Source organism: Alosa alosa, chromosome 3 (assembly GCF_017589495.1).
Source record: "Alosa alosa isolate M-15738 ecotype Scorff River chromosome 3, AALO_Geno_1.1, whole genome shotgun sequence".
NCBI lineage: Eukaryota > Metazoa > Chordata > Actinopteri > Clupeiformes > Clupeidae > Alosa > Alosa alosa.
Window position 1 is genome coordinate 8,892,120 of NC_063191.1, and position 26,936 is coordinate 8,919,055.

A 26,936-nucleotide genomic window follows, 5' to 3' on the forward strand; every position below is an offset into this window, starting at 1 on the left:
CCATGAAATTGTTTTGTAGTTAAGTAAGTATAAGTATATATACTCTTTTGATCCCGTGAGGGAAATTTGGTCTCTGCATTTATCCCAATCTGTGAATTAGTGGAACACACTCAGCACACAGTGAACACACAGTGAGGTGAAGCACACACTAATCCCGGCGCAGTGAGCTGCCTGCAACAACAACAGCGCCGGGGGGAGCAGTGAGGGGTTAGGTGCCTTGCTCAAGGGCACTTCAGCCGTGCCTACTGGTCGGGGTTCGAACTGGCAACCCTCCGCTTACAGGTCCGAAGTGCTAACCAGTAGGCCACGGCTGCCCCATATTGTTCTAGTTGCTTACAATAGAAGTGCAATGAAACACCCCCCACATGTGTGCTTTAGCTCTTTACAGCCTTCTACAGTATAGTCACTATACTAGTACACATACTATAGTGTGTACAAAGATGTTCTACAGTATAGTCACTATACTAGTACACATACTATAGTGTGTACAAAGATGTTGTCAGTTGTTGTCATGTTGCCACTGTACATGTGAACCACCAGTGTTTGCACACATTCATGCATATACAGAAACACACACACCCACACACATGATGTAGATGTTAATGTTCTAATAAGGGTCTGTTTACAATAATGTTCTATTACATTTTGACAAATTTGACCGCGAACAGTAGCCTAAATTAAGGGGGGTAGCAACGAACAGTGTTTAAAGGTTAAGAGCGTTCTGCTCTGCCTCCGCCTAGTGCAGGTTCACATTTTCACAAGTGTTTGCAAGTGAGACAATATACCGGATATCGCTGAAAACATCATCAGTGTATGTCTAATAGGACATGTCTGTTTAAGCATTATCCACACAAATATGCCACATGAATGAATGGAAAAAAATAAAACTAGCGATCTAGCTGGGAATGAGACACGCATGGACAAGATAGTTGATCGGAATAGCTTTTACGTCGTCTATAGGCCTACCAGTGGTTCTCAACCTTTTTTCAGTGATGTAGGCCTACCCCCTGTGAAATATTTTTTCAGCCAAGGACCCCCTAACCAGCGCAAAGCATTTTTAGTTGAGAAAAAAAAATAGTTTTTTATGATTGTTTACACACTAAAATAAACATTTCCACACAATTTGCAAAATGCTACTCCAAGGAGCAAAAGACCTCCACAGATTAGCACAGCATTACACACAATGTCTGCTTCACCCGTTTTGCAAAACATTACACACAGTGATTACAGTAAATACACATTTTCACCCCTTAGACACAGATAAGGATTGTGAGGAGGATGAGGTCAAAGAAGAGATGAAGGAGGTAAGGGAAGAGGAGAAGGAGGTAGAGGAGGAGGCCCAGGTAGACAGAGAGATGATGAATAGTCACAGTATTCTTGTTGCTATAGTTTTTCTTCAGAGTCAAAGTGTATGTACTTCATGCAGTAATTTTTATTTGTCTACATGCAGATTTGATTTGTTTCATTGATTTCATTTCATTACTGTAACTGATTATTCCTTATGGTAAAAAATACTGTAAGTATTGAAATACTGTAAATACTTGAAATATTCAGTCTGCAGCATCAGGGTTGTGCAGTGCTTGGTATAGTAAACAATTGAGCCACTGAAATGGATGCAGTATTTCTATGTATATATTGAACTTTTTAACACAGGTTAACATAATGAGAAATATGCCCATGTGAACTGGTCTATCACAATTTAACATGCGCATATGCAAACCTCAAAACAATAAAGTAGCCTATAGGTTCATCTTGCCTACCAAAACCTAAACTGGCATGTCCCCACAACACTTTATTCCGTTTTGGGGGTTAATAATATGAAACACGTCAATCATGTGCCAAATTTATAATTTATCATAACTTAGTGTTATCTTAGTCTCGGTTAAGTTATGCAGTGAGCTGTAGCAAAAGTCTAGTGATTTGAAGTGAACATATGAAACTTATTTTCTCCCATACTTATATTATTTAATTTTTTGGTCCTAATTTGACGACACAAAATGGTCATCATGGTAGCAAATATATGGATTACAAAACTTCGATGTAGCTAGAGAGAGTTTGATGACAGATGTTGCTGTTTTCAGATTCCCACGTAGCCTAGATTAGAAAATAGTCAGCAGCCTGTTGCAAAACATTCACGTAGATGTAGGCCTATTGCTAGGCCTCTTGATCCATTGACAAATATGTGACAACATAGGCCTATACATTCATTTAATGGGAACACCATACACACAGAAAAAAAGGCACCATTTCTGGTTCTTTAAAGAACTTATAGAAAATAAGGTTCTTTGGAGAACCTCTTTTAAAGGGGTTCTTTAGAAACCCATATGGTTCATTACAGAACCATGAAAAAATGGTTCTTCAGATAAGAATTGTTCTTGCTTACATGTAAATGGTTCTTTAAATGCAGTGTGTGGTTCTTCAATATTGCAGGGTTGTGTACAGAGGAAAAAAATAAAAAGTTATTATTTTCAAATGATATGTATTAAAACACCATTTTCATTTAAAAAAAAAATGCTCCAGTGGGCCATGGCTGAAGTGCCCTTGAGCAAGGCACCTAACCCCTCACTGCTCCCCGAGCGCCGCCGTTGTAGCAGGCAGCTCACTGCGCCGGGATTAGTGTGTGCTTCACCTCACTGTGTGTTCACTGTGTGCTGTTTGTGTTTCACTAATTCACCGATTGGGTTAAATGCAGAGACCAAATTTCCCTCACGGGATCAAAAAAGTATATGTACTTATACTTATACTTATCCTGGACCTGGCCTGTAGACCCGTTCGCAATTTGGTGTTGGGGGAATTTCTCACTTGAACTGAGTTAATGTGTCCCTAGACATGAAAAATCACAGAGGTGCTCATCCGCCATAGTGCCATGAATTGTGCAATGGTTAAATCAAAAAGGGCCACCATGCTATGTGGAAAATTCAACTTTTTTGTTTCTGAATGTATACACATGTAATACCTCTATTTTGACTAATTTTGGTATGTGGAATTCATTTTCGCCATTGATATGACCATATTGAGTGAGTTTGACCTTGAAAGGTCATGGTCAAGGTCGTTTTCTGAAGAATCTCAAAAGACATGCGAACTAACTGCAATTTTCAGTCCGCCCTTATACTGTGTGTCTGTACAACATAACAGAGTTCACAGAAAATAAGAGGACAAGGTTTAACTTTTCTTGTATTTTACCAGGAGTATCAAAAGATTGCCAAGGTTCCCAAAGTTTTCATCTCACTATTGAGCATTGCACCAATTGATCAACAGTGAATTACACATGTACATGAGAAATAGCTCAGATTTACAGTCTGCCCTTATACTGTGTATTTGTACACCACTGGACAGAGTTCACAGAAGAAAAGAAGACAGTTGACTTTTCTTGTATTTTACCAGAAGAAGTCAAATTTAAAAGACTTCCAAGGTTTCTAAAGTTTTTGTCTCACTATTGAGCCATCACACATATTAATAAACATGGAGCATTCTAAAATACCTGTGGGGTATACTACGAATCTCGATTAGTGGGTTAGCAAGGTATGTTGCGCTCAAAGCTATGGTATGCTGTGACATGAACGTTTTAGCGTCGCTATATCACCATGGTATATTACGCTCGCAACTAAACCTGGTCGGAATGGCAAGGAACAAGCTGGAATCTATACGTAGTTAGAGAGTAATTATCCCTCTTATCTGTGCAAATTAATATAAGCTGGATTAGTACATATTGATGAGCTATAAAATGGTTTTGTTGTTACCAAAGTGTCACACAAGAAACATTTCATGACGGGTAAAAGCAAAGAGCTCTCCCAAGACCTTTGCAACCTTATTGTTGCAAACATAATAGAACTGGTTACGGATGCATTTCAAAACTTCAGAATCATCCAGTAAGCAGTATTGGAGCCATTATCTGTAAATGGAAGGAACATCACAGCATCATCAATCGGCCATGCACAGGATCTCCTCACAAGATTTCTGACCAGGAAGTCAGAAGGATAATCAGAAGTGTAGCTTAAGAGCCAAGGACCACTCGGAGAAAGCTCCAGAAAGACTTGGAGGCAGTAGATTCACTTGTTACAGAGATAATCATAGGTAATGCACTCCACTCTAGTGAGGTTTGGAGGTGGAGGCATCACGGTGTGGGGCTGTTTTTCATCTCATGGTACTGGCAGACTTCATACAGTTGAAGGAATGATGAATGGAGCCATTTTTTTCTGGTACAATCTTGCCATCCACCAGGACGATGAGGATGAGACATGGCTAGACCTTACAGCAGGACAATGATCCAAAGCATTCAGCAAAGGAAACTCTCAATTGATTTCAGAGAAAGGAAATCAAGGCCCTGACTTAAATCCAATTGAACAGTTCTTGAATTTCCCCTTGGGGATCAATAAAGTATCTATCTATCCGTTTTGGAAGTTATCTAAAGATCAGGATTTACAAGAGGGACCCCTGGAATCATCAATATCAAAAGACTATCGGTTTGAAAGAATGGGCCAAAATCACACCTGAATACTGCGACTGATTAGTTTCGTCATACAGGAAATGCCTTGAGGCTCACATTACAAATAAAGGCTTTTCCACAAAGTATTTAAGACATTTCAGTAGGTGTGTTCAATACTTTTTTTCCTGTGGCATTTCACTTTTTTATTCATAACTTTACTTATGGACATTAATGTTTGATTTTTTTAATATGTGTGGATGACCTAGGTTAATACTAATGTTTGGAGAAAATGTAATGCAAATAGCCTCACTGGAAGTATACTTACTGAAAAAAATGTTGACGTATTCAATACTTATTTTCCCCGCTGTATGTAAGTGTGCAGCCAAGTGTGACAGTCGTCGATGTGTTTGTCGTGCTGCTGGAGTTTCATGCACTGTATTTTGCCATGGAAAAATCATCCTGTAAAAACCCATCCCACTAACATGCTTGCACACATACAGTACACTTTGAGAGAAATCAGATTATATGGTGCACTTTTACTTATAGTAGGGGGGCCTATGTGTCTAATTTGGGGGCTTGTGGGATTCACATGTTAATTTTTGGAGAGTAGTATATCTTTGTTCTAGGGGTTCTTAAGAGTAAAAAAAAACATGTCTCCATTTTTTTTGAAGGTTTTGAAGGACCCACATCAAAGGTCAAATTCAGAAAAGGTAAGATTTGGTGTTTTGTCCATAAACCTCACATTGCTGGTATTATAGCAGAGGGTTTGGTGCCAAAAAGCAAAGATATTCTACAAGGTAGTGTGCAAAAGTGGGCCACATAAACAATACAACATTATAAAACATTTTTAGGCTGATGATTGATCTCTTTAACAATTGTGCCTAAAATTCTAAAAATTGTCCGCTTAAAAAATAATACTTCAATATCAATACTATCAATTCATGCCTATTAGTGTGCTTGAGTGTAGGCCTAGCCTGCTTTGTCAGTTCTTGTCTACACCCATTCAGAGTACAAAGTGCAGAGATCTCTGTTAAATCAAGTTTAACAGACTTTTACATAGTATCAGCTGAAGTCTGTAAGGCCTTCCGTAGCCTATGTAAGTGTGTAGAAAAGAAAGGGTAAAGGATCAGCTAGACAAACAGACAGGTGTGTGTGTGTGTGTGTGTGTGTAAGAGAGAGAAAGAGAAAGAGAGACACTACCAGCATGGAAGGATTATGAACTTTCAGCCCCCTGGGCCCAGATGTATTAAGGGCCCCCACTAATTGTTATGGGGACATTTTTTTTTTAATTTATTTGATGTGATTTCCTGTATTCTGGTGCATTTTGGGGATGGCCAATACTTTAATTCAATCAGATTCATAGCCTATGTGTTGATATGATGTGTTGATATTGAGGCAATGATTCCATGCAATGGCTTGGGCCCCCTGACTCCTTGGGCCCCTAGGCTTAGGCCAGGTAGGCCCGTGCAGTAATCCATCCCTCACTACCAGTGACAGTTGGCTGATGATAGGCAGTGATAGAATTTAGAATATCGAATAACCTGAAGCACATAGTGCTCTGTTCTTCATGGTTGGTGATATTAGTGACCTTCTAGCCTTCTACATTTGAGCAAGCACATTTCCATAGTTCATGGTGGCACAGTCTAGTTAGGTTATATTCTGAGGTGTGTCTTTCTGTTAGTCAGGTGATGGCACACATATTCTAAAAGAAACAGATTTTGGGCTATGTATCCAGTGGCAGATATGTGTGGACTGGTGAATGACCCATCACTAGAGACATGCCAAATTTCTTGTTTTTGTCCATGAGAGAGTATGGAGATGGGGATCACGGATCAGCCAACGATTACATTGTTACAGTGCAATTATTTTACAACAGAACAAAGCAGTTTGGCACAGGAACTGCTACAAATCCACCTGTAACAGTGAGCATCTGCAGCATGCAAGATTCCCTACTAGAAATCATGTGAAGCAGGCAGGACTCAGTGTAGACAGACGTGGTAGACCATCTTCTGAACCTGCAGCAACACCTGCAACTGCATCAAGTCCATCTAGAGGGACTTTGCACTTGTTCAGCAGCAGCTGCTGGCAGCATAGAAGTGCTTCTTCTGTCAGAAGCAGACAAAAGAGTGTCTTCATGAGGTGTCCTCTTTCAATGCAGGCAACCAACCAAGAACTCTAAGTAATATTTTGAAGTCAATGACTTTTAACAGGTAGCCAGTGTAAAGATGCTAGGATGGGGGAAGGGCTTAATAACAGATGTCTTAAATGACTGCGGTACATGCCCTGATAGAATTATTTATAATCTAGAGCAAAACATTATCCAGGAAGGGGAGACCAGTCTTAAGAAGGTGAGTACAAATAGGGTTTAGTAAACTAGTTGTACTAGTAGATTATGATGAGGAAATTGTGGAGGTGAGATCTAATATGTTGTGTATATGTAAATGAATTAAATGTTGTTTGAGGTCTCATCTGTGATTCTGCTATCTTTCAGCAATGGAGTATGTGTATTGGGTGAAACTGATTGGTTATTGATCTTATCTCTAATTGTTTGACATACAATCATAATACTGACATACAATCATACTGTTGAAAATAAGAAAATAACTGTTTTGTGAACTTTAGTCAACATAGCCAGTGATTTAGGCGAAATTTATGGTGTTAATTATAGTGAAATATACAATTTCACCAAAATAGGGTTAAAACAGGTAAAAAAAATGGAGACATAATTTTTCTCCATGTTCAATGACCTCTAAAGACAGTCCAACCACTCTCCAAAAATTTACATTTCAATCCCACAGAAACCACATAGGCCCCCTGACTATTAATTTGGTATTGTTATTTTGTGTCACTTTTTTTGCTACATATTTTTATTTGCACCCAATTGTTTTCTTTTATATCATTGTACTAACACCCAATTAAAATAAAAGTTCCAAGGGGATGTTTATAATTGTTACGTTTATTCACTTCATGTGTTGTTATAATAAAAACAAATAATTGTGGGGGAAAATACAATAAAAGTGGCTATAAAGAAAGAAATTTTAATCCAGTTATTGAACAATTATGTTGTCATTGACATTTCAATGTCAAATATAATCCTTAATGTTAAAAAGCAATATTAGCAATTAATGTTAAATGTCAGATTTAGTAGAATTACACTTATTGCATCTGTTTTTTATTCCTGGCCAAGGTCTTCAGAATAGAGATATGACCTTGACCATGACCTTTTAAGGTCATAAATCACCCAATATGGTCATAACAATATCAGAAATGAATTCCATATACCATAATAAGTGTAAATGGAGGTATTACATGTGTCTATACATTCAGAAACAAAAAGGTTGAATTTTCATCATAGCCGATGGTGGCCATATTGGATTTGACCATTGCGCAATTCGTGGCACTGTGGCAGACAAGCACCTCGGTAATTTTTCATGTCTACGGACCCACTAACTCAGTTCAAGTGATAAATTCCCCCAACACCAAATTGCGAACATGTCTACAGGCCAGGTACTGGATTATGAGGAAAGAAACTCCTCCTCAGTCTGTTTTAGCCATGTGGGAACAGAGACGTCTGCTTGACCTCAGTGGTTAAAACAGTCCATGGCCAGGGAATGAAATGTCCTTTAAGATAGTTTGGGCCCTTGTCCGTACTCTTCTGGTATAGATGTCCTGCAGGGTAGGGAGAGGTGCTCTGATGGTACCTTCGACAGTAAAAGTCTAGTGTCTGTAAAAGAGAAAGAAAGCATATATTACAATTGACCCTGTGCCTGAAAATAATTATAGGTGCTCTGAGCAATGTTGCCGTTTCTAAGCTTAAAAAAAAATTGTCCCATACAGCAAGCATCACCTCACCATCCGCTAGCTGACTATCCCCTGAATACACAGTAAAAAAAAACGCGGTCTCTGTGGGCAGCCCAGGCTCCAAAAACAGCAACAAATACAGCCTGGCCCAACCAGGACCATGACACATAACAAACGGCACCTTTAATGCAAAGTACTCAGCTTGTGTGACGAATAAAAGCAAACCCACACTAGCAGCCTAGAAGTCAGGTGCAATAGTTAGAAGTAATGCAGATGTATACAACATTCAAAACACAAACACTTACACCACGTTGAAGGCAGCAGAGGTGGCTAGTACCAGGCATCATCAAGTAGCAGGTAGTACCATCGGGACAGACCGACTTTGACCTGGACAGTTGATGGAGCCCACTATACAATCATAACAACGTTCGGAACAGCAGGGCCAAACAGGGAGAGACTGGAGCCGCCCAAACCAGCCTCAATGATGGATCCACCGAACCAGTGTTGCACAAGCACAAGGAAAACAGACGCAGACATCACATGAACAGAGACAAGACAAATAACAACAAACAGACGCATGCAAAGAGGGGATTTATAAACTAAACAGAGTTACAGACACAAATACATGCTCACATATTATAATGTTATATGCGATTCTACGTGTGTGTGGGTGTGTATACTTCAAACAAGGGGCAAATAGGGGCTATGAAATGAAGAACATGTAACGTTACTGTAGCCTAACACTACCCTTCCCTTTACTTATCCGCATGATATTGTAAATTAAACTTCATAACTTACATATTACTTCATTAATTTGTGTTACCTAGAATGTCCCATAGATGTTTGCAAGGTAGCAGCTAACGTTATTAATTAATGTGCATGATAACAGTAGACAAGGGAAACGTCTGGTGGATCGTAATGCCAATTCTGCTCCAGATTGAACAGAAAGGTTGTTGTTGAGAAACCTTTATGATAAGGTTCAGTTTCACTTGCACAGACGTACAGTACTCTTTTGATTCCGTGAGGGAAATTTGGTCTTTGCATTTATCCCAATCCGTGAATTAGTGAGACACACTTCACACAGTGAACACAACGTGAGGTGAAGCTCACACTAATCCTCGGCACCCCCTCCACCCCCCACCATTCCCAACACACACACACAAAACACACACTTACATCATCACTGTCATCACCTCACATACATACAGCACACTGCTTGCTACAGTAAGCCTCCTCTACATACTTGCTGCACACTGCCCTCCCCTACATACACAGCACATTGTCTTCAGGATCTTCTCCAACACACATCCTCTACATACTTACAGCACACTGCCCCCACCTACCCACACACACACTACACACACACACACAGTCACTGCTTCACTCCCCTCCCGCCCACACACACATCTTCACTGTCATCACTCACATACATCATACATACAGTACTCTGCTTGCAATAGTAAGTCCCTTCACCATACTTGCAGTACACTGCCCCCCCCCCCCTCCCCTACCTACACAGCACATTATTTCATCAGGAAGCTTCTCCAACACACATCCCCAACATACTTACAGCACACTGCCCCCCAATACACAGCACATTGTCTCATGAGGAAGCTTCTCCAACACACATATTGCACACTGCCCTCTCCCCACATACACAGCACACTATCCCTTCTCCCCTGGCATCCCCCCAACACACACACCAAACCCCTCTTCTACTGCACTTTTTACCCCCCCCATAAAAGCACAAATAGGCTGACACCAGACATAATTTCACTGCATTTCTTACTTCCAGTAACTATATGCATGTGACAATAAACTTCCTTGTAAGTTTTTTTTTGGACAGCGGTTCTATAATAGTGTACCATTCATTTGTGCCGCAAATGATCAGATGATCCGTGTAGTAGAAGCATGGGCATAGCCAGTAACTTCGTTGCTCTGCGGACTAGCAATCTCATCGGAGAGGAGGCCCTAACGCTGCAGATAACAGACAGAGAAAGGCAAGCATATGCTCAGGGCACAGAACACAGTTGCATGTCCAATGTAGCCATGGGTCTGATGAATATAGCCTACCGAATGCAGATGGCTACAAGTTCACGCTTTGCCTGGTCTAGAAGCCTATGTTTCAAAGATTTAGAAGCGGGGCACGTACCGCTCTATCTTTGGTAGCAACCCAGCCCCCTGGTAAAACAAACGTGTTTATCAAAGAGGAAAAAAAACTGATCAGAAAATGTAACGTAAAAAGGAACGATGGTGTTGTAGAAATGTAGCGGAGTAAAAGTACAGATAATTGCTGCATAATGTAAGCAGTAAAAGTCAAAAAGTATGCACTATAGATTCTACTTAAGTACAAATACCTGGAAAATTTACAGTAGGCTAACAAAGTATTTGTACTTCGTTACATTCCACCACTGATGAAAAGACAGAATACTGAACCAAAATCATATGAAATTAGTGTCAATATGCTTGGCAGTTAATTCTATGGAGTAACGGAACAAAAGTTTGGGTCTCCTGACCAGTGTATGTCTGGAGGATGAAGAATACCCTGGATAGTGCACCATGTTTAAAGTGAAGCATGGTGCTCTAGGTCTATTTTGCTTCCTATGACACTGCTAATTAGCTGCAAGGGGTAGATATAGATTCATTCAAATATTTGGAATCCTTGAAGAAAACCTTATACCATCCATAGAAACCAATAGAAATGTATGCTACCAGCTGACGTCTGACTACCTACAACATTATAATAATGAAAAGTATGCTTTTATCACTGCAATAGACAAAAGACACTTGTTATGAAGGGTGCCAATACTTTTGACCACACAGTATTCACTTCTTGCGGGATTTTGTGTTGAATTTGGGGAAATCAATTGTTGTTTTAGTTACGTTGAGCTACTGAAAATATCCTGGTTTGGTTATTTCATCAAAAAACCTTCAAAAGTGTCTGAGTTTGGCCACCTGCACTACAGGCTGATTAAACAAATGGCCAAGCCTCTACTCACATTATCTGAACTAAGTTATGCGCCGAGATGGGCACGCACATATAAAAGGCAAAAATATATGCCTAATAGCCTATTACAAATTCTTTTGCAAAATTATATAATATTAAATGCATTATGTAAAATATATTTCCGTTATATTAAATAATACATCAAAATATTGGTAGGGACAATCCTTTCCATCCCAAAGTTGGTCCGGACATATCCCTCAGTGTCAATCCCTATGCAAAGTTGCGCCCAAATCCCACCCAAGACACCGATGAGGTGCCCTTGGGATACTGTGTGGCTGCACCAGTAGTAGTACTATTAATAGTAGCACTACCGGAAGGGTTAAATACAGACAAAGAATTTCCCTAAGGGGAGTAACAAAGTATACATTAAGGGCATATACCAGCCGTAGAGCAAATTATTTGAAGCCTAGTGTTACTCTTATTATTTAAGGTAATGTCTCACATACTAACTCTCTAAAATATGTTCTGTCATATGTCAGGTAGGGGGATTCCAGATTCTCTGGCCTCTGGCGGATGTCCTGTGAAGGTGACACCAAGCATGGTGCCTTGTGCCGCTGTTGCAGCGGACCTTTATGACGCAGAGAGGGGCTCCTCTCTCACTAGGCATTCGCCTTTTGGGAGAGATCCATTCATCAGTGTGGAGGAGCGAGCCTTGGCACAAGGCCGTTTCACGGCCTTGCATGGGGACCTCAATGCCATGTTCAACAGTGTGGTCAATGAGAACAATGGGCCTTTCAGTGATGCTCTGTTGGACCTAATTCGGATCTCCACATAAAAGGTCCTTGGAGGAAAAGACCACCCCCTTTGCTACCCTGGAGAAAGGACTCCACCCATCTTCCCCTCTGTGTTTGTATTGTTTTGTCCTGCATCATCATCACCAGCGTCCCTTTTGTGTTCCCGCTCATAGCCTGGTACCCCTTCATCTCTGTGGTGTTTTGTCCGGGCATCGTGAGAATGAGTAGTTGGCGCATCATTGAGAATGAGTAGTTGGCGTCACTTCGCCCGGCAGGTAAGGTTGCCGTCTGGTCATTGGAATCCCATAGAGATCGATACAAGTTAGTGGCTTGTTATTTGTTTGATTTTGAGACACAAATAGGCTAACAAGTCACTATTTCCTATTCATCTCAATGGCAAGAGTACAAGTATACCATCAAGATGGCAACAAAAAGCAACCACGATTTTCAGTAGAGAGCCGCCTTCTCCTAGAAATCTAGAGGCACCATAAGCGGCAGCAAATTTAATTTGCTGTCGGGCTGGTTTAGCTAATCTTGCGGGCTGGAAAAATTACGCCGATCAGGCCAATCACATCGTGTATAGAGTGGATAGGCGGGCTTAACATAATGATTGACGGCAGAGTTGAAACAGTTCGGCGTGAATTCCCTGCTACTTGAAAACAAAGAAGATGGATGTTGCTGTTGGCGAACACGGTGACACGAGTTAAGATTTTTTAAGTTGGCAAAAGTTTGAACTAGCCAACTAGCTCGCTGGTGGGAAAAGCGCATGGGACTTCGTGAGTTGTAGCGCTATCCTATGCGTGCAGAGGGAATTTGAAAGACAACCGATTATCCGCCCCCCTCGGACTGAACACTGCGAGCGGTGAGTATCCAGACCCTACATTTTAATGTGGGTCTGGCTCAAATCAAACTAGCCTTCTCCTCATTCTCAACACCAAATCGGGCTTCAAATGTTTGTGTATTTCAAAAAATGTAATTCCACCAACAACAGCATTCATTGAGTTCATTACAAATGTTTGGTAATTTGATGGTTACAGATATGAAACAGAAATTAATACCAATCGAATAAAATATATACAAATTAATTATATTCAATCAGTGACCACTACAATACTAAATGTTGTTCAGTTAACATTGTGACATTTAAATGAAATGACGAGTTGGGGTTTGTGAATTCAGCTAACATAATGACATTGAAATTAAATTACAGTTTGGGGTTTGTGAATGCACATAATAGGCTATCTATGAAAATGAAAATGAAATGTATGCTTGTATTTTAGTATAACACTTTCTATGTGTGTATGTGTATTGCGTGCCGTTTTAGCAGTTATTGACGACAATGTTAAGTGAAATGTAGTGTTCTTATATGAATGTTGTAGGCTTACTACTCTTCTCACCCTGACCATGGACTATTTTAACCCTTGAGGCAGACGTCTCTGCTGCATCAAAACCAGAAGAGAGAGTTTGAAGAGTTTCTTTCCTCAACCCATCCATATCCTGAACACACACAAAACCACATAAATGGATTGAAACTTTTCCTGACATAATACTTACTGAACACACACAAGCCTACATAAATCACATAACTTATTTGACTGACTTGCACTTTCAACTGAACACACACATACTACATAACATAGACTGACACTTTTACTGACATTGGACTTTCAAACTGAACACACACTAAACTAAATCACATCACTTGGACTCAAGAATGGACAGTATAGTTGTGTTACTCCTCCCAGTGTGATTGTTAATATGAGTTTTGTCTCATATTCTTATGTCTCTTTAAGGGCCTTCTAAAGGATTTGTTAAATTATAGGCCCATATATAAGACACTCCATAATACATCATTGTAGCACTGACCACTTTATTGAGAGTGCAGCAAGTGACCACAGTGAAAAGAAGAGAACAAAAAAATGTGCCACAGAGACAAAGCAGCTATAAGACTATATACATAGAACATATTTAAAAGTGTATGAAATTGGACAACAATACACAGCATCACAACACAAGGAAACCATAAGTGCTGTGTTATAGAGCACTGGTAAGAGCAGAACACTGATAACATAACAGAGAACCACATCATTTAAACTGCCAGGTTGAAGTTAGCTTGTAAGACCTGAACATGGAAAGCTATGTGTCAAGTAGAGGCAAAAAGGGGCCACAGTGAAGGGAACAAAAGGTGCCATGAAGGTACAGAGCATAGAAAGCAGCTTGTCATTTAGTGATGTGGTATGGTCAAAAGCGGGGGCCACAACATTGGGTATTAAAGGGCGGGTTAAAGAATACTTGAGAGACCAGAACACTGAAAAGCGACTGGCAGAGGGATGATGTACTCTGGACAGTTCCTGGGTTTCTCTCAACCAAAACATTGCGATGTGCACCCAGCTGGAATACAGCGGGTGTGATGGGCACAGGAGAAGGGATTGATGTGAGGCTGTTTATCAGCAATGTAAAATGAATAGCCCACAATGATATTGAATGTGAAATACTTACAACTTTATGTAGCCACCACAGCTTTCCACAGGCCAGCAGAATGGTGCATTCATGTCTGGCCAAAGGTCAGAGCCAGTTAGCCCAGGCACAGCTGGCGTGATGGCCGGGGACACACTCTGCTCTGAACTTTTTCCACGTGGGCTAAAGGCATTGTCGGGTTAATCAGCTCCTTTTGAGGTGTTGGTAATGTGATCCTCTTCTCCCAGTAGATATAGATGCGGGCCTCCTTGGTGGACATCAGTGTGGACTTCTGACACCCTGCTGGGGTATTTGGGTTTACCAACTTGGGCTTGCCATCTTCAGCTCGGTTTTAAGTACTGAAATAAGATAAGAGCAACAGTACAATAGCAGCATTACTTTGAGAGTTTCAGGATCACAGCTGATATACCACAAACATGTCATTACACAGAGAACATTATAAAGGGTTAACCCATATGCCCTTTTAGCTTTCATGATACAGTATACCATACAGCAGAGGTAACAGGGGGTCCATGGCCCCCAGAGCTAGGTGTAGAGATTAGGTTGTTAGGGATTTAAAGCCAATCACCAGAGTGACAGGAGTGATAGTGTCATGTGACAACACTTGGATGTGGATGGCCTACAGGCTGCAGCCATACCCTACTCCCTCGACTGGAGTGTGTGTTACTTGTGTCATTGTAATTGTAATACACCTATTACTCTTCAGAAATAACCCCTGAACCACCCTAAAGAGGCTTTGTCCCCTTAATGTCCATGTTTAGTAGTGACATTATGAAACATTATGACGTGTGGAATAGATTATCATGGTATAGACGGGACTGTCTTGATAAATGGACTGCCGAGGCCACCTACTGACCTTTCTTGGTATTGCTAGATGAGCGATTCTATGAATGGCACTGCTGAGCTTCTCGGGTAGGCTACTGCTGGAACAACTTCTTTCGCCGGCGTGCTGGAAACAGTGAAAATAAATCAGTTTTCATTATTATGTATAATACGCACACATACACATGTTAAACTCGCGTTGAACTGCAGTGCGGAGTTATGTGTTGCACACACAGACTGCTAATAATCACAGAATGCAAATCGTGTTGCAGCTAATAGGCTATGAGTCGGTATTGGCTGCCATTCACTAACTTGACGATCGTAGCCTACGTCCGAAATTATGCCTTTTTAATTATCCTTTTTAAAGTCCTTATTAAATCCCTAGCACTAATCCTAAAGGGTTTACAACCATCAGTCTACCTGGCGTGATTAGGCGTCCATCGGCATCCCCGTCGGTCTGGCACCGGACAGACATAACGACGTACGCAACTTTTATTTTGACACTTTCCCCTGTCTCCCAACTTCCTTGTTTCAATTTTCATTTTCCAAGTTGAGAATGGTATAAGGTGACGGTTCCGTGCGTTCGCCTATTTGGACAATGATATACATCCTTGTTCAACTTTCATTTTCAAAGTTGAGAATAGCATAAGGTGACGAGTCCGTGCTCTCAATTTCATTTCACGTATTTGAACAATGAAATAACGAAACACCCCGAAAATGGGTTTTCCCATTGTTGAATATGAATCGTGAACATGAATTATACTTCGGGTCGTGACGGTCGTGACTCTTGGTGGGAAATTCCAGAGTAGTAGAACTCATTTGCGCATGCTTGGATGATTGTAGCTGGTCCCTCTTGCTCGGCCAACATAATATTTTTTGTGCAACGTTAAAAGTTCCGTGAACACAATTATACATTTTCTCTTGATGAACATTTTGTAGTAAAGTAATGAAAATCATGCAATCATTGACCAAACATATTTTTCTTTGTTTACACAACCATTATGTTGAGCCAACATTTCCAGTATTCCAGTATTTCCAGTATTTCCAGTATTTCCAGTATTTCCTCATTTGTACAACTTTTTGCATCGATCATTTTTTACAGTGAAGACAGATGCAGGCAGACAGGTGTCATGATAAGCGATACTCACGAGTTCTGGGTAAGGAGGAAGGGTAGTAACCTTCGTCCCTTTAAAGTGTGTAATCTAAGGTGATCTAATCTAAGTTTACGATCTTACCTGACTATACTACTACGAAACAAGTGTGACTGTGAAATGTGCTTTGGTCGTGATGTGGAAAGACAACATGATGATCGCTGTTGGGTTGGCTTTTCTGATTCTGTGCATGCAGAACATAGACTGCACCTCAGACAAGTGAGCCACCGTGCTAATATTCAATGTGTTTTTTTCCCCAGAAGGCATTGATTTTGCATTAATGTAAAAGTATTGACCTTTTGTCCCTTACAGGTATGGTGTATAGGAGTTCTTCAGACTTGAATGTTGTTGTTTATGATGATGATGATGTTCTTGAGGAGTTTGACAATGTTTTATGTGGTATGACTGTTGCTTTGGTCAGTACAAATACATTCACAGCATTCCAATATAACTTTGTGGATTATAGTAGAAATATGTAACCCATGTATTATTTATACCAGAGGTTTTTGTCATTTTGTGTATGGAATGGTATACTATACATGGCATTAATGTTGTGTAGCCTAAACACTGTTTTTTTTATTGAGAACTGATAAAAAGTAGACAGCTGTGCAACACTGTTGTATTCAGCGCCCTTTGCCCTGCCTTTTGTCCTTTGTCTCATGTTTGTTTTTCTTTGTCTGTGTCTATGTTGCCTTGCTGTCAAATCAGTCAAATCAATTGTCCTCTGGGGAAAATTGAAAGTTGAGTTGACTTGGTTGACAATGGTTGTCTGTGTGTGGACAAATCTTATTTTTTCTCATGTCATATTGTATTCTATAGGCTTACACAGGATGGAATCACTTGGAATTATAACTACACCAGATACCATCCAATGTCAGAGGTGAGTGGATATTATAATCTTGAAAGCATTTTCCACAGCTGTCTTCAAGGCTTTACACCTTTTTAACTAAGAATTGCATAGACTAGTAAGCTCAGGCACAATATTTAGAATATATTTTTATTCCATTCCTGCAGAAATAAGGGAAGTCAAATTTCTCAAAATTACCTATTACACATACATGTACGTATATAGACAACCCAAGCACTGGCATCAATATGCTTCCAAAGATGCCTTGAGTTAGGCCGTGTCCATGTTACTGGGTATTTTAAATAACAGATTTTTCCTCCTTGGCATTGCAAAATAACTACATTCACACGGATACATAAAAACAGGCGTTGAAGGCTGTCAAGAACACGTCAACCAAACAGAAAAGGGAAAACATCACATCACAATCCAAAATCTCTGTTTTCCCCCCGTCTACACGCACTGAACACTGAAACCAAAATGCTTAAATAAATATCAGTTTTTAAAAATGCCCAGCTACATGTGGACATGGCCTTAGTCATAGATGTTCTATTGGTCACCCCCACAAGTCATGAGAAAGTTGTGAAGTTAAAGGTGCAGTCAGCGATTGCGCATAATGTCGCAACTTGTTTATGTTTATATTTAAATTTCTTAGCGGACTCTTTTGTCCAAAACTTACATTATAATTTAATCAACTCCCAAACAAAACCCACCAGGGAGGTAGCTCACCCCTCCCTTCAATATTCCTATAGAAACTCTACAAGTTTTCAGAGCTTGGGCTGCCTACAGCGACCATTTTTTTTACTGTATACTCATGGGATGGCAAGGTAGCAGATTGTGAGAAGATTTCCGCGGAATGTGATAAAAAATGCTATGGGCTTGAAAAAAATGCTATGGGATTGAAACTGCGTACAATCGCTGACCTCACCTTTAAAATCCCCCCCTCTTCGTCCCCTCAGATCTCTGATTGGATGGAACGTGTGGCGTCAGAGAATCCAGAGCTGGTGTCCTCCTCTGTGTACGGAGAGACCTTTGAGGGCAGGAACATCACATTCCTCAAGGTAAGATGTTTGTTCCTGTTCCAGACATTCCTCCTGTGTCTGATTAATTTCCCCTCATGGTTCCATCTCGACTTGGGATATTCACAGTATTCAGAGGTGTAAAATCAAAGTCCTGTTAGACAAGCACCCCCACTTGGCGGCCATCTTGCAATCCACTTTGGGCAGTTATCGGGCAGTTATTTTCCTTTTCAAGTGAATGGAGAGGCGTACAGAAAGGGGCAGGATATATGTAGGCTACAGTAGACCAGGGGTCCCAAATGTTTCCACGGCAAGGCCCCCACTATGACAAATGTAAAAAATAAATTAAGCTCATCCTCTATCCATTTAGCCACACGTACTTCAGCTTGATGAAAGCTGTCACTACACTGTTATTCCCATTTAGCCACGGCCCCGTTTAAACTCACTCCCGCACAACAAGACCAATCAAGTCCATTTGCCTCAGTGTATTCATCCAAAACTTGAAAAATATCTCTCCCTTTGGCTATACTTTCAAAAAGGTGTCAATTTTAGCAGAACTAGCCAGTTAAGGGACTGTTTACCTAAATTTACCTTTGGTTTACTTTTAGTTTACTGTATAGCCTAATTTTAAACAGTGTGCATGCTTAACATAGTACAGCACTTGTGCTTCATTCATCCACACATCCAGCTCCTAACGTTTTGACAAGCATTTCTACCAATTGACCTTGTTCCTGCCCATCTCTAGGCCAACTTGGAGTGAATATACAAACAGGGGAAATTCTTTGTCTACTCGTAGCTGAGTAGCCTGATGGTAGGCAGGTGTGCACATAGACATACGGCCGAACACTGCAAGTGTCAATGAATCATGCTCTCACGACAACCATGCCGTTAACATCACTCTAAGTTCGCATTCAAGAAAGCAAAACGATGATTTGAAGACATCTGTTTTGCTGGAAGGGCAAGTGGGTAACAACAGGACAACACAGAGATAACATAAGAGACCTCGAGCAGATCCACGACTCAAGGGCCTGACCCATCTGCCTAGGGTCAAATACAGGACAGTAAGGTCTGTATACATGACAAATGCATATGATAGTCAGGTGTAGAGAATAGGACATGGTGTTTAAAGCCACCTGAGGTGAAAGTTACAAGAGGTGGGATGATTACATATCCGGTATGATAATGCATTAATCCTAATTTAGTGACAGAAAGTTCAAATAGTCCAGCATTGGAATTGTGCAGGGGAAAATGAGTTGTCAAGGGTCATGTGGTGGGTCGGCAGTACGGGCCAGGAATCCAGGAAGGGGGACAGTAATAGGGCAGTCAAAAGGATGGGACTTCAGGTGAGAGAGGTGAGAGGAGGGCCAAGCACACGGATGGCTGATAACTGGTGATGATATACCTCACAAGTGAGGTAAGGGGGGAAAAAAAGAGATATAGAGTGGGTTAGTATTACTGAAAATCAAAATGGTTAATGTCAATAAGTAATCAGTGGTACTATATATTGTTACAGTATGTACCATAGTGAGAATAGGGAAGAGAGGGAGAGTTTAGATAGAGAGAGAAGGGGAGGGGGGGGTTGTACGGCGTGGCACATGAAAAGTCCATGACAGCACTATGCTATAGCAGACATCCCAACTTGCAAAAAGTCATTTCAGGGAGGCATCACGAAGCCCCCCCCCCCCAAAAAAAAAACAAAAAAAAACTTTAGCCTATACAATAATGTCAGTACAACAAATAAGGAAGGCCTATAGATAGAAATTGTGAAAATAAAATATGTAGATTTTGGTAGTTTGGTCTTTTCATGTAGCCTTGGCAACTAGCCATCTAGTAGGCTATAGGCCTGAATAATATGCACATGAATTGACACTTGTTAAACTCACCTCAACATGTCTTTTGCAATCATTTAACCCGCTGTGGGCAATGCTAAAGTCACTGTTTACAAACAGTGCAGCGTGCAAGACTAGGTCCATCATTATGTTTTACTCTTATGAGACAAGGGTAGCCTACACTTTGAAATGGGTCTTACATTTTCCTTTTTTTGAGGCACTGACTCTACCATGACGCTCCTGTTTCTACTGAACTGATTAATTAAGTTCGGGAGAAAAGACATAAAAGCCCGCCTACACTGAAAACTGATTGGTTGATTTTGCGAAACAGGCCAATCAGGATGCTCTCTGTCTTTGATGCGCTCAGACACACACGCACCACCTCTCTCTCTCTCTCTCTCCCCTCGTGTGCGCGCTACACTCAGATGCACACCCGGTCTCGCATGCGCGCTCCTGATCGCTCTCTCTAGATTCCGGGAGATTTTATCTAATTTGCGGGCGTCAGGGAGCCGCTATCAATATGCGGGAGACTCCCGGAACTTCCGGGAGACTTGGGATGTCTGCTATAGCAGCATAACTAAGGCATGGTGAGGGGTAGTCGACACCAGCGCAGGTATGATCAGTGACCACCATCGCACACGTGACTGGGGTGCCAGTCACACGAGGACTCAGCAGGGTGGTCCATTCCAAAAATCCCTGAGGTGGGTGAAGTTCCATACCCCAACATACCTAACATAAATACACCGTAAATATGTGGCAGGACTTTTACTACTTAATGGTAAATAGGCTTGGTTGTTAATTGGCCGCTCTGGGAAATCCCCTGACTGTAGCACTAAGAGTTTAACATCTCTCATGTGTATCTGAAATTGAAAGTATAATGCTTGCTGTGTCAGATTGGCCTAGGCTCAGAGGGAAAGGAGAAGAAGTGTCTGGCGTGAACCAGCAATTTTTGTCCCTATTTATAATGTCAGTGCAGCTGTTTCTTTTTCTTCCAAAGCCAAGACAGAGTTTTCTTTTTTGACATGTTCAGATCTTACAACGGTACCAGACAGATGAGAAGCTGAATGAGATGCTGAAGAACATGGACTTCTACGTGACTCCTGTTCTGAACATTGATGGCTACATGTTCAGCTGGTTTAATGAGAGTGTGAGTGTGAATTCATCATTTTTATGTTCACATTGTGTTTTCACCATTCTCTGTTATATACTGTATGTTTTAGTCCAAACCAGCAATGACTGGAAGGTAAAGTTTTGGGCCCTGTTACTTGAAGCACCTGTTGGCTGCTCGAAGACCATACGTATATTGTAAGCCTACTGTAAACAAAAATACACTTGTAAAATGATTTGTAAGTCTACGTGTAACATAACTCAAGACATAACTGCTTTAGAATACACATAACGTAGCAGCACTATGCTAGCCTAGAAATCTAGACACACCCTAGCGGCAACAGGGCTAGTCTAGCAACTCTCCGTTGGCTTGTGAGCTCGAAAAATTAAACTTCTATCAGGCCAATCAAATCGTGTATAGAGTCGTTAGGCGGGCTTAACATAATGATTGATGGCAGAGTTGCAACAAAAGATTCTAGAATCTTTGGTTGCAACGGTTTGGCTTGAATTCCCTGCTACTTGAAAACAAAGAAGATGGATGTTGCTGTTGGCGAACAATGTGACACGAGTTAAGCTTTTTTTAAGTTGGCAAAAGTTTGAACTAGCCAACTAGCTCCACTGGTGGGAAACGCATGGGACTCATAACGCTGTCCTATTGCGTGCAGAGGGAATTTGAAAGACAACCGATTATCCCGCCCCTCGGACTGAGCACTGCAAACGGTGAGTGCCTAGACCCTACATTTTAATGTGGGTCTGGCTCGTCAGGCTAGCACTATGCATGTTCTGGTTTAAAACTGTTAGCTCTGTACAGGCATTCAAAACCTTCCTTTCCCTTTGCTGCTGCTAGAAACTTGCTAACATTAGAGAGAGAGAGAGAGAGAATAATAATCTCTAATCAGGAAAATAGGATTTTTTTTTATGTTCCTACCCAAAAAACAGAACTGAATGCTGCATGCATATCCGGATGCCTTTGAAAGGGTATTTGACTGTTCATTAGACTCGACTGTGGAGGAAGTCCAGGTCAATTCCACCAGAGGGCTGTTGGTGCCATGGCGTGGATCTCAACAGGAACTTCAATGCAAACTGGGGCAGTGAGTTTCAGCATGACTTAGAGAGAAAAGGACACCCCCATATGCCCATTCTGCCATTACATTAAAACAATTCTGCCAGAAATGCACTGATTAGAAGTTCTCTTTTCATACAATGCGTTTATGTCATTATGTCAGAGAATGTTGTCCATCATTCGTCTCCATGGTTTAAAAAAAATGCCCCATGTAGGGACTAGAGACAGTGTACTGACTAATCTCGTAAATAGGTTCAACAGGAATAACGGACAAACAAAATGACTGCATTTTTATTTTAAGTTAAGCTGTCCATGGTGACACTTTACAAAAAGGGTACACAATTTAGCATTAGTTAAGTATAAGTTAAGCATTAACAAACACGTAATTCATCATTATTAAGTATGTTTTCAGCATTACTTAAGGATTGACAATGCACACATTAGGAATTCATAATTTATAACAATGTAAAACACACTGATACCCAGGGCACCTGCAAGAATGAATGCTATGGTATGCACACCTATCTACAGACACCTGCAGCAGTCCCGGCGGCATGGGGGGGCTTTGGGGGGCCAGGCCCGTCCTGGAAGTCATCCGTGCCCGCCCTGAACGAGCTTGGCTGCTCCAACCAACCCCAATCCCATAGATTGATTTTGAACACTTATTAAATGTAGGCCTAGCCTATACGTTTGTCAATCTAGCAAGTAGCAAATAAAACTGGTAAAATCTGTATTATTCCGTAGCTAATCAATCAGGAACATTAGGTAAGCCCATCACCTAAATGGAGAGGAGGTTACGTGGCGCAGTCTACTTCACTTCTGCACTAACCCCTGTCATCCGATGACAAATACAGCTTATCGGCTCGCAGGTAGGCTATATCTCATATCGTAGTTAGTAGAAGTATGCCTAGTAGTTTCTGGGTTTGTTTGATAGCGTTAACCTTTACAGTTTTTTTTCTTCTGACCTAGTCGGAGAACAGGAGCTTACCACTCCAGGGCGAAGTTATCCGTAACTTCGGGGGCTAACTCCCCTAACACTCTATCTGAAAGTGGTTAGCAAATGAGCGAGGATTTTGGTTTTATCTGCGGATTTATTTTTGCATTATTTTGAATATGACTAGCTCCAGTCTCAACAGCCGCGTCTACTTTTCCACACGCATCTCAGTTCTAACACACATATCCCCTCTCGCTTTCTCTCTCTCCATCCCTGCTTTTGGGGCTCTCTTAAAGGAGCTGCACCATTTTACAACAATTGCATCTACATTTTTCATATTGGAATGTTTTGTCAAGTGTAAGCTTAAACTACCGTGATCAATTTAAGTTCCAGTGCCCCCCCTGGAAAGGTGTAATGCCCGTCCGTGAATTTGTGTCTGCCGCCGGGTCTGACCTGCAGGCACGTCCGCTGATAACACCTACTAAATAATGTGGAAAAGCACATTTGTTAATCCTTAAGTAATGTTGAAAACATACTTAATAATGATGAATTAAGTGTTTGTTAATGCTTAACTAATACTTCACTAATGCAAAAATGTTGTACCCCTATTGTAAAGTGTCCTTCTAAATGTGAATATCCATTCCTGTGTTGCTTCCCCGTGCCCCAGCTGTGGGGGTGTCCAGAGACTGCTGTCAGAACACGTACTGTGGTTCTGGACCCGTGTCGGAGAAAGAGGCCGAGGCTGTGACGCAGTTTGTGGGCAGCAGGGTGGACCAGATCCTCTGCTTCCTCACCATCCACTCTGCAGGGCAGCTGCTGCTTATGCCTTATGGACACCCACAAATCTCAGCACCCAACTATGATGAGCTGGTGAGACAACAACACACACATACACACACACACACATATACCCCCCGCCCCCCACCAACTTAACCGGACAGTTGGAACTCCGAACCTAGCCAGCTCTTACACTTCTCCCCTCCTAGCATTTTGCACGGACATTATGCAAATGAGCTCATGTCTCAACGAAGTGAAGAACATGCAGAGATTTTGTTCATGTGCGTGTTCAACCACGTTCAACCTGTTCAACCCCACAGAGATTCTGTTCATGAGCGTCGATGTCGTTACGTTACACACATACTGTAATGTCCACATAATGTCCACATGTAAGCATCATATCTAATGCATAGTGCGGAGGACATGGTGAGGACAAACACAAACATGCACACACACACACACACACACACACACACACACACACACACACACACACACATGCACATACAGTACACAGACATACACACACACACACACACATGCACATATACAGACATACACTCACATATACACTATAGTGTAAGTGCAGTGTGTGCACACACACACACACACACTCACACACACACATGCACACACACAGACATACACTCACATATACACTATAGTGTAAGTGCAGTGTGTGTGCTTCCTCCACAGAAGGCTGTGGGTCAGGCTGCTGCTGCAGCCATGAAGGCCGTACACGGGATGGTCTACCGAGTGGGAACCTCTTCTGAGATACTCTGTAAGGGACTGGCCTCATGTCTGTCTGTTGGTCAAACTGTCTGAATTCATGTCTGACTGTAATTGTGTATGTTAAGCATGTTTTCAATCTGACTATGTGTTACTCTATGTCTGTCTGTGTGTGTGTCTCTGTCTCCATGTTGTTTGTCTGTCTGTCTATTAAAATATCATTTTTTGATTGTCTCTCTGTCTGTCAATCTTTTGTACAACTATTCACTCTACATCTATCTATGATCTCCTATATCCCTGTGTGTGTGTGTGTGTGTGTGTGTGTGTGTGTGAAAGCCCACAGCATTCACCACATCTCTCCCTACCACCTCCTCCTCTGTCCTGGTCTCCAGACGCTGTCTGTCTGTATCCTCCCTGCCTGTCTATCTGCCTGTCTGCCTGCCTGTCTGTCTGTCTGTCTGTCTGTCTGCGTGTCTGCTTGCCCATGCTGTTGTCTGTGCGTCTGTCTATCTCTGTGTGTATCTCTCTGTCTGTCTGTCTGTGTGCCTCTCTGTCTGTCTGTCTGTGTGCCTCTCTGTCTGTCTCTGTGTTTATCTCTCTGTCTGTCTGTCTGTCTGTCTGTCTGTCTGTCTATCATAATGCCTGTCTGTCTGTCTGTGTGTCTTAATGCCGACTGTCTGTCTGTCTATCATAATGCCTGTCTGTCTCTCTGTCTGTCTTAATGGCTGTCTGTCTGTGTGTCTGTCTATCATAATGTCTGTCTGTCTCCTCTTTGTCTGTCTGTCTGTCTATCGTAATGCCTCTCTGTCCATCTGTGTATTGTAATGCCTTAATGTTTTTCTCCTCCCTTCTCCTGGTGTCCAGACTCTAACTCAGGTTCCTCGCGCGACTGGGCTCGTCTGATAGGGATCCCCTTCTCCTACACCTTTGAGCTGAGGGACATGGGCGAGTTCGGCCACCTCCTCCCCGAGGACCAGATCCAGCCGGCCTGTGAGGAGGCCTTTGAGGGAGTCCGCACCATCATCACCTACGTCCACGACAAGGCCTTCCACAACCGCACCCTGACAGAAGGGTCAAGAGGAGGAAAGAGAGGAGGGAAGATGAGGGGAAGTAGATAAGTACAGAGGAAATGCAAGACAAAGACAGAAGTATAACATATATTTGGAGGCAGATATGAGCAAATGCAATAAGTTCACTCATATGAATATTTTGTTATTCAGACCATATGATCTGATGGGAAATATGAAAAATATGGAATAAAGCAAACATTGAAATATTGCCAGAACAAAATTAAGATTTAATAGATCAAATGCTGTGTCCATTGTACTACTGATCTGAAATGGTATCTGTGGGAAATCAAACTGCTCCTGAGGTCTCTGACAATGAATGGGTTCTCATGTGATTTACGTCCTCCTAGATATGCTTGTGTTGTACATCATTGTCCTCAACAGAATCCTTAGCTTTCAATGAGCTCATGTTTATTACAACTGACTGAATCAGACATGAACAACCCAGTCAAATAGACTAAAGATGTGTAAACATCAGGACCTCAGCATGTGCCTAGCTCTCATCTCCCAGGATGTGGAATCACTCTGTCACTAGGGGGCGCTGTTGTCCCTTTCAATGTCAAGCTGAATACAGATTCATCAAAGTGGTTTGTTAGTCATGTTGGCACTGCAAAAAGAAAACACAACAATTGCCTTCAGGTGTCATTGTGATCCTACTCAGCACGACACAATGCCCTCAGTCACAAAGTAATTTCAGACCACAATACAAGGGGCAGGGCACTTCAGTCTGGTTATATGTAATTCTCTACTGGAAGACATTTATGTTATGAGGTTAAGTTGTTGGCTGTGTTCCAGTAATTTGCCTATGACCATTTTTTTCTCAATTTGAACCTCATACCTTTAGAGTTACTTAGGTTTACATTACGAGAGAGAGAGAGATTTTTTTCCATTCCATTGTGGATTAGCCATAGAATTTTAGAACTTTGATATGGTGGTATTATGATAATGTATTTTGACATACAAATTTGAAAAACACATTGATGTTGTTGCAGTAATTTGGTCATTTGGAAAACAGGTCACGGCACAGACAGTTCTACAAGTGCAACTGCTTCCGCAATAACCACGAGCAGGAGTTAGTCATTGGTCTTCCAGAACAATCCATGCATACTAACCATGAGGGGCTTTGTTCTTGGTGTCAAGGGTTGCTA

At 41.5% G+C, this 26,936-nt stretch overlaps 1 protein-coding gene and 2 long non-coding RNA genes across 6 annotated transcripts; 1 reads left to right on the top strand and 2 right to left on the bottom strand.

The window, feature by feature from the left end:
- Nucleotides 1–7,385: 7,385 nt before the first annotated feature.
- On the bottom strand, nucleotides 7,386–14,557 carry LOC125292623. 4 transcript variants are annotated; one of them, XR_007193239.1, is made up of 4 exons: nucleotides 14,468–14,557; nucleotides 13,366–13,465; nucleotides 8,533–8,684; nucleotides 7,386–8,150 (listed from the first exon to the last, which is right to left on the bottom strand). It is a non-coding gene; the product is annotated as an uncharacterized LOC125292623 (long non-coding RNA). The 4 variants fall into 4 exon arrangements; XR_007193240.1 differs by having other exon boundaries at nucleotides 8,533–8,704; XR_007193241.1 differs by lacking the exon at nucleotides 13,366–13,465.
- Nucleotides 14,558–14,627: 70 nt separating this feature from the next.
- Nucleotides 14,628–16,030, bottom strand: LOC125292624. Its single transcript, XR_007193242.1, has 3 exons — nucleotides 15,689–16,030; nucleotides 15,303–15,395; nucleotides 14,628–14,784 (listed from the first exon to the last, which is right to left on the bottom strand). It is a non-coding gene; the product is annotated as an uncharacterized LOC125292624 (long non-coding RNA).
- A 350-nt stretch (nucleotides 16,031–16,380) lies between these two features.
- Nucleotides 16,381–25,999, top strand: LOC125291591 (carboxypeptidase O-like). Its single transcript, XM_048238415.1, has 9 exons — nucleotides 16,381–16,638; nucleotides 17,239–17,299; nucleotides 18,223–18,324; nucleotides 21,005–21,043; nucleotides 21,142–21,258; nucleotides 22,216–22,309; nucleotides 23,883–24,085; nucleotides 24,689–24,773; nucleotides 25,586–25,999. The coding sequence occupies exons 1-9, from the start codon at nucleotides 16,556–16,558 to the stop codon at nucleotides 25,837–25,839; spliced, it is 1,038 nt and encodes a 345-aa protein (XP_048094372.1). The 5' UTR covers nucleotides 16,381–16,555; the 3' UTR covers nucleotides 25,840–25,999.
- The last annotated feature ends 937 nt before the right edge of the window (nucleotides 26,000–26,936 follow it).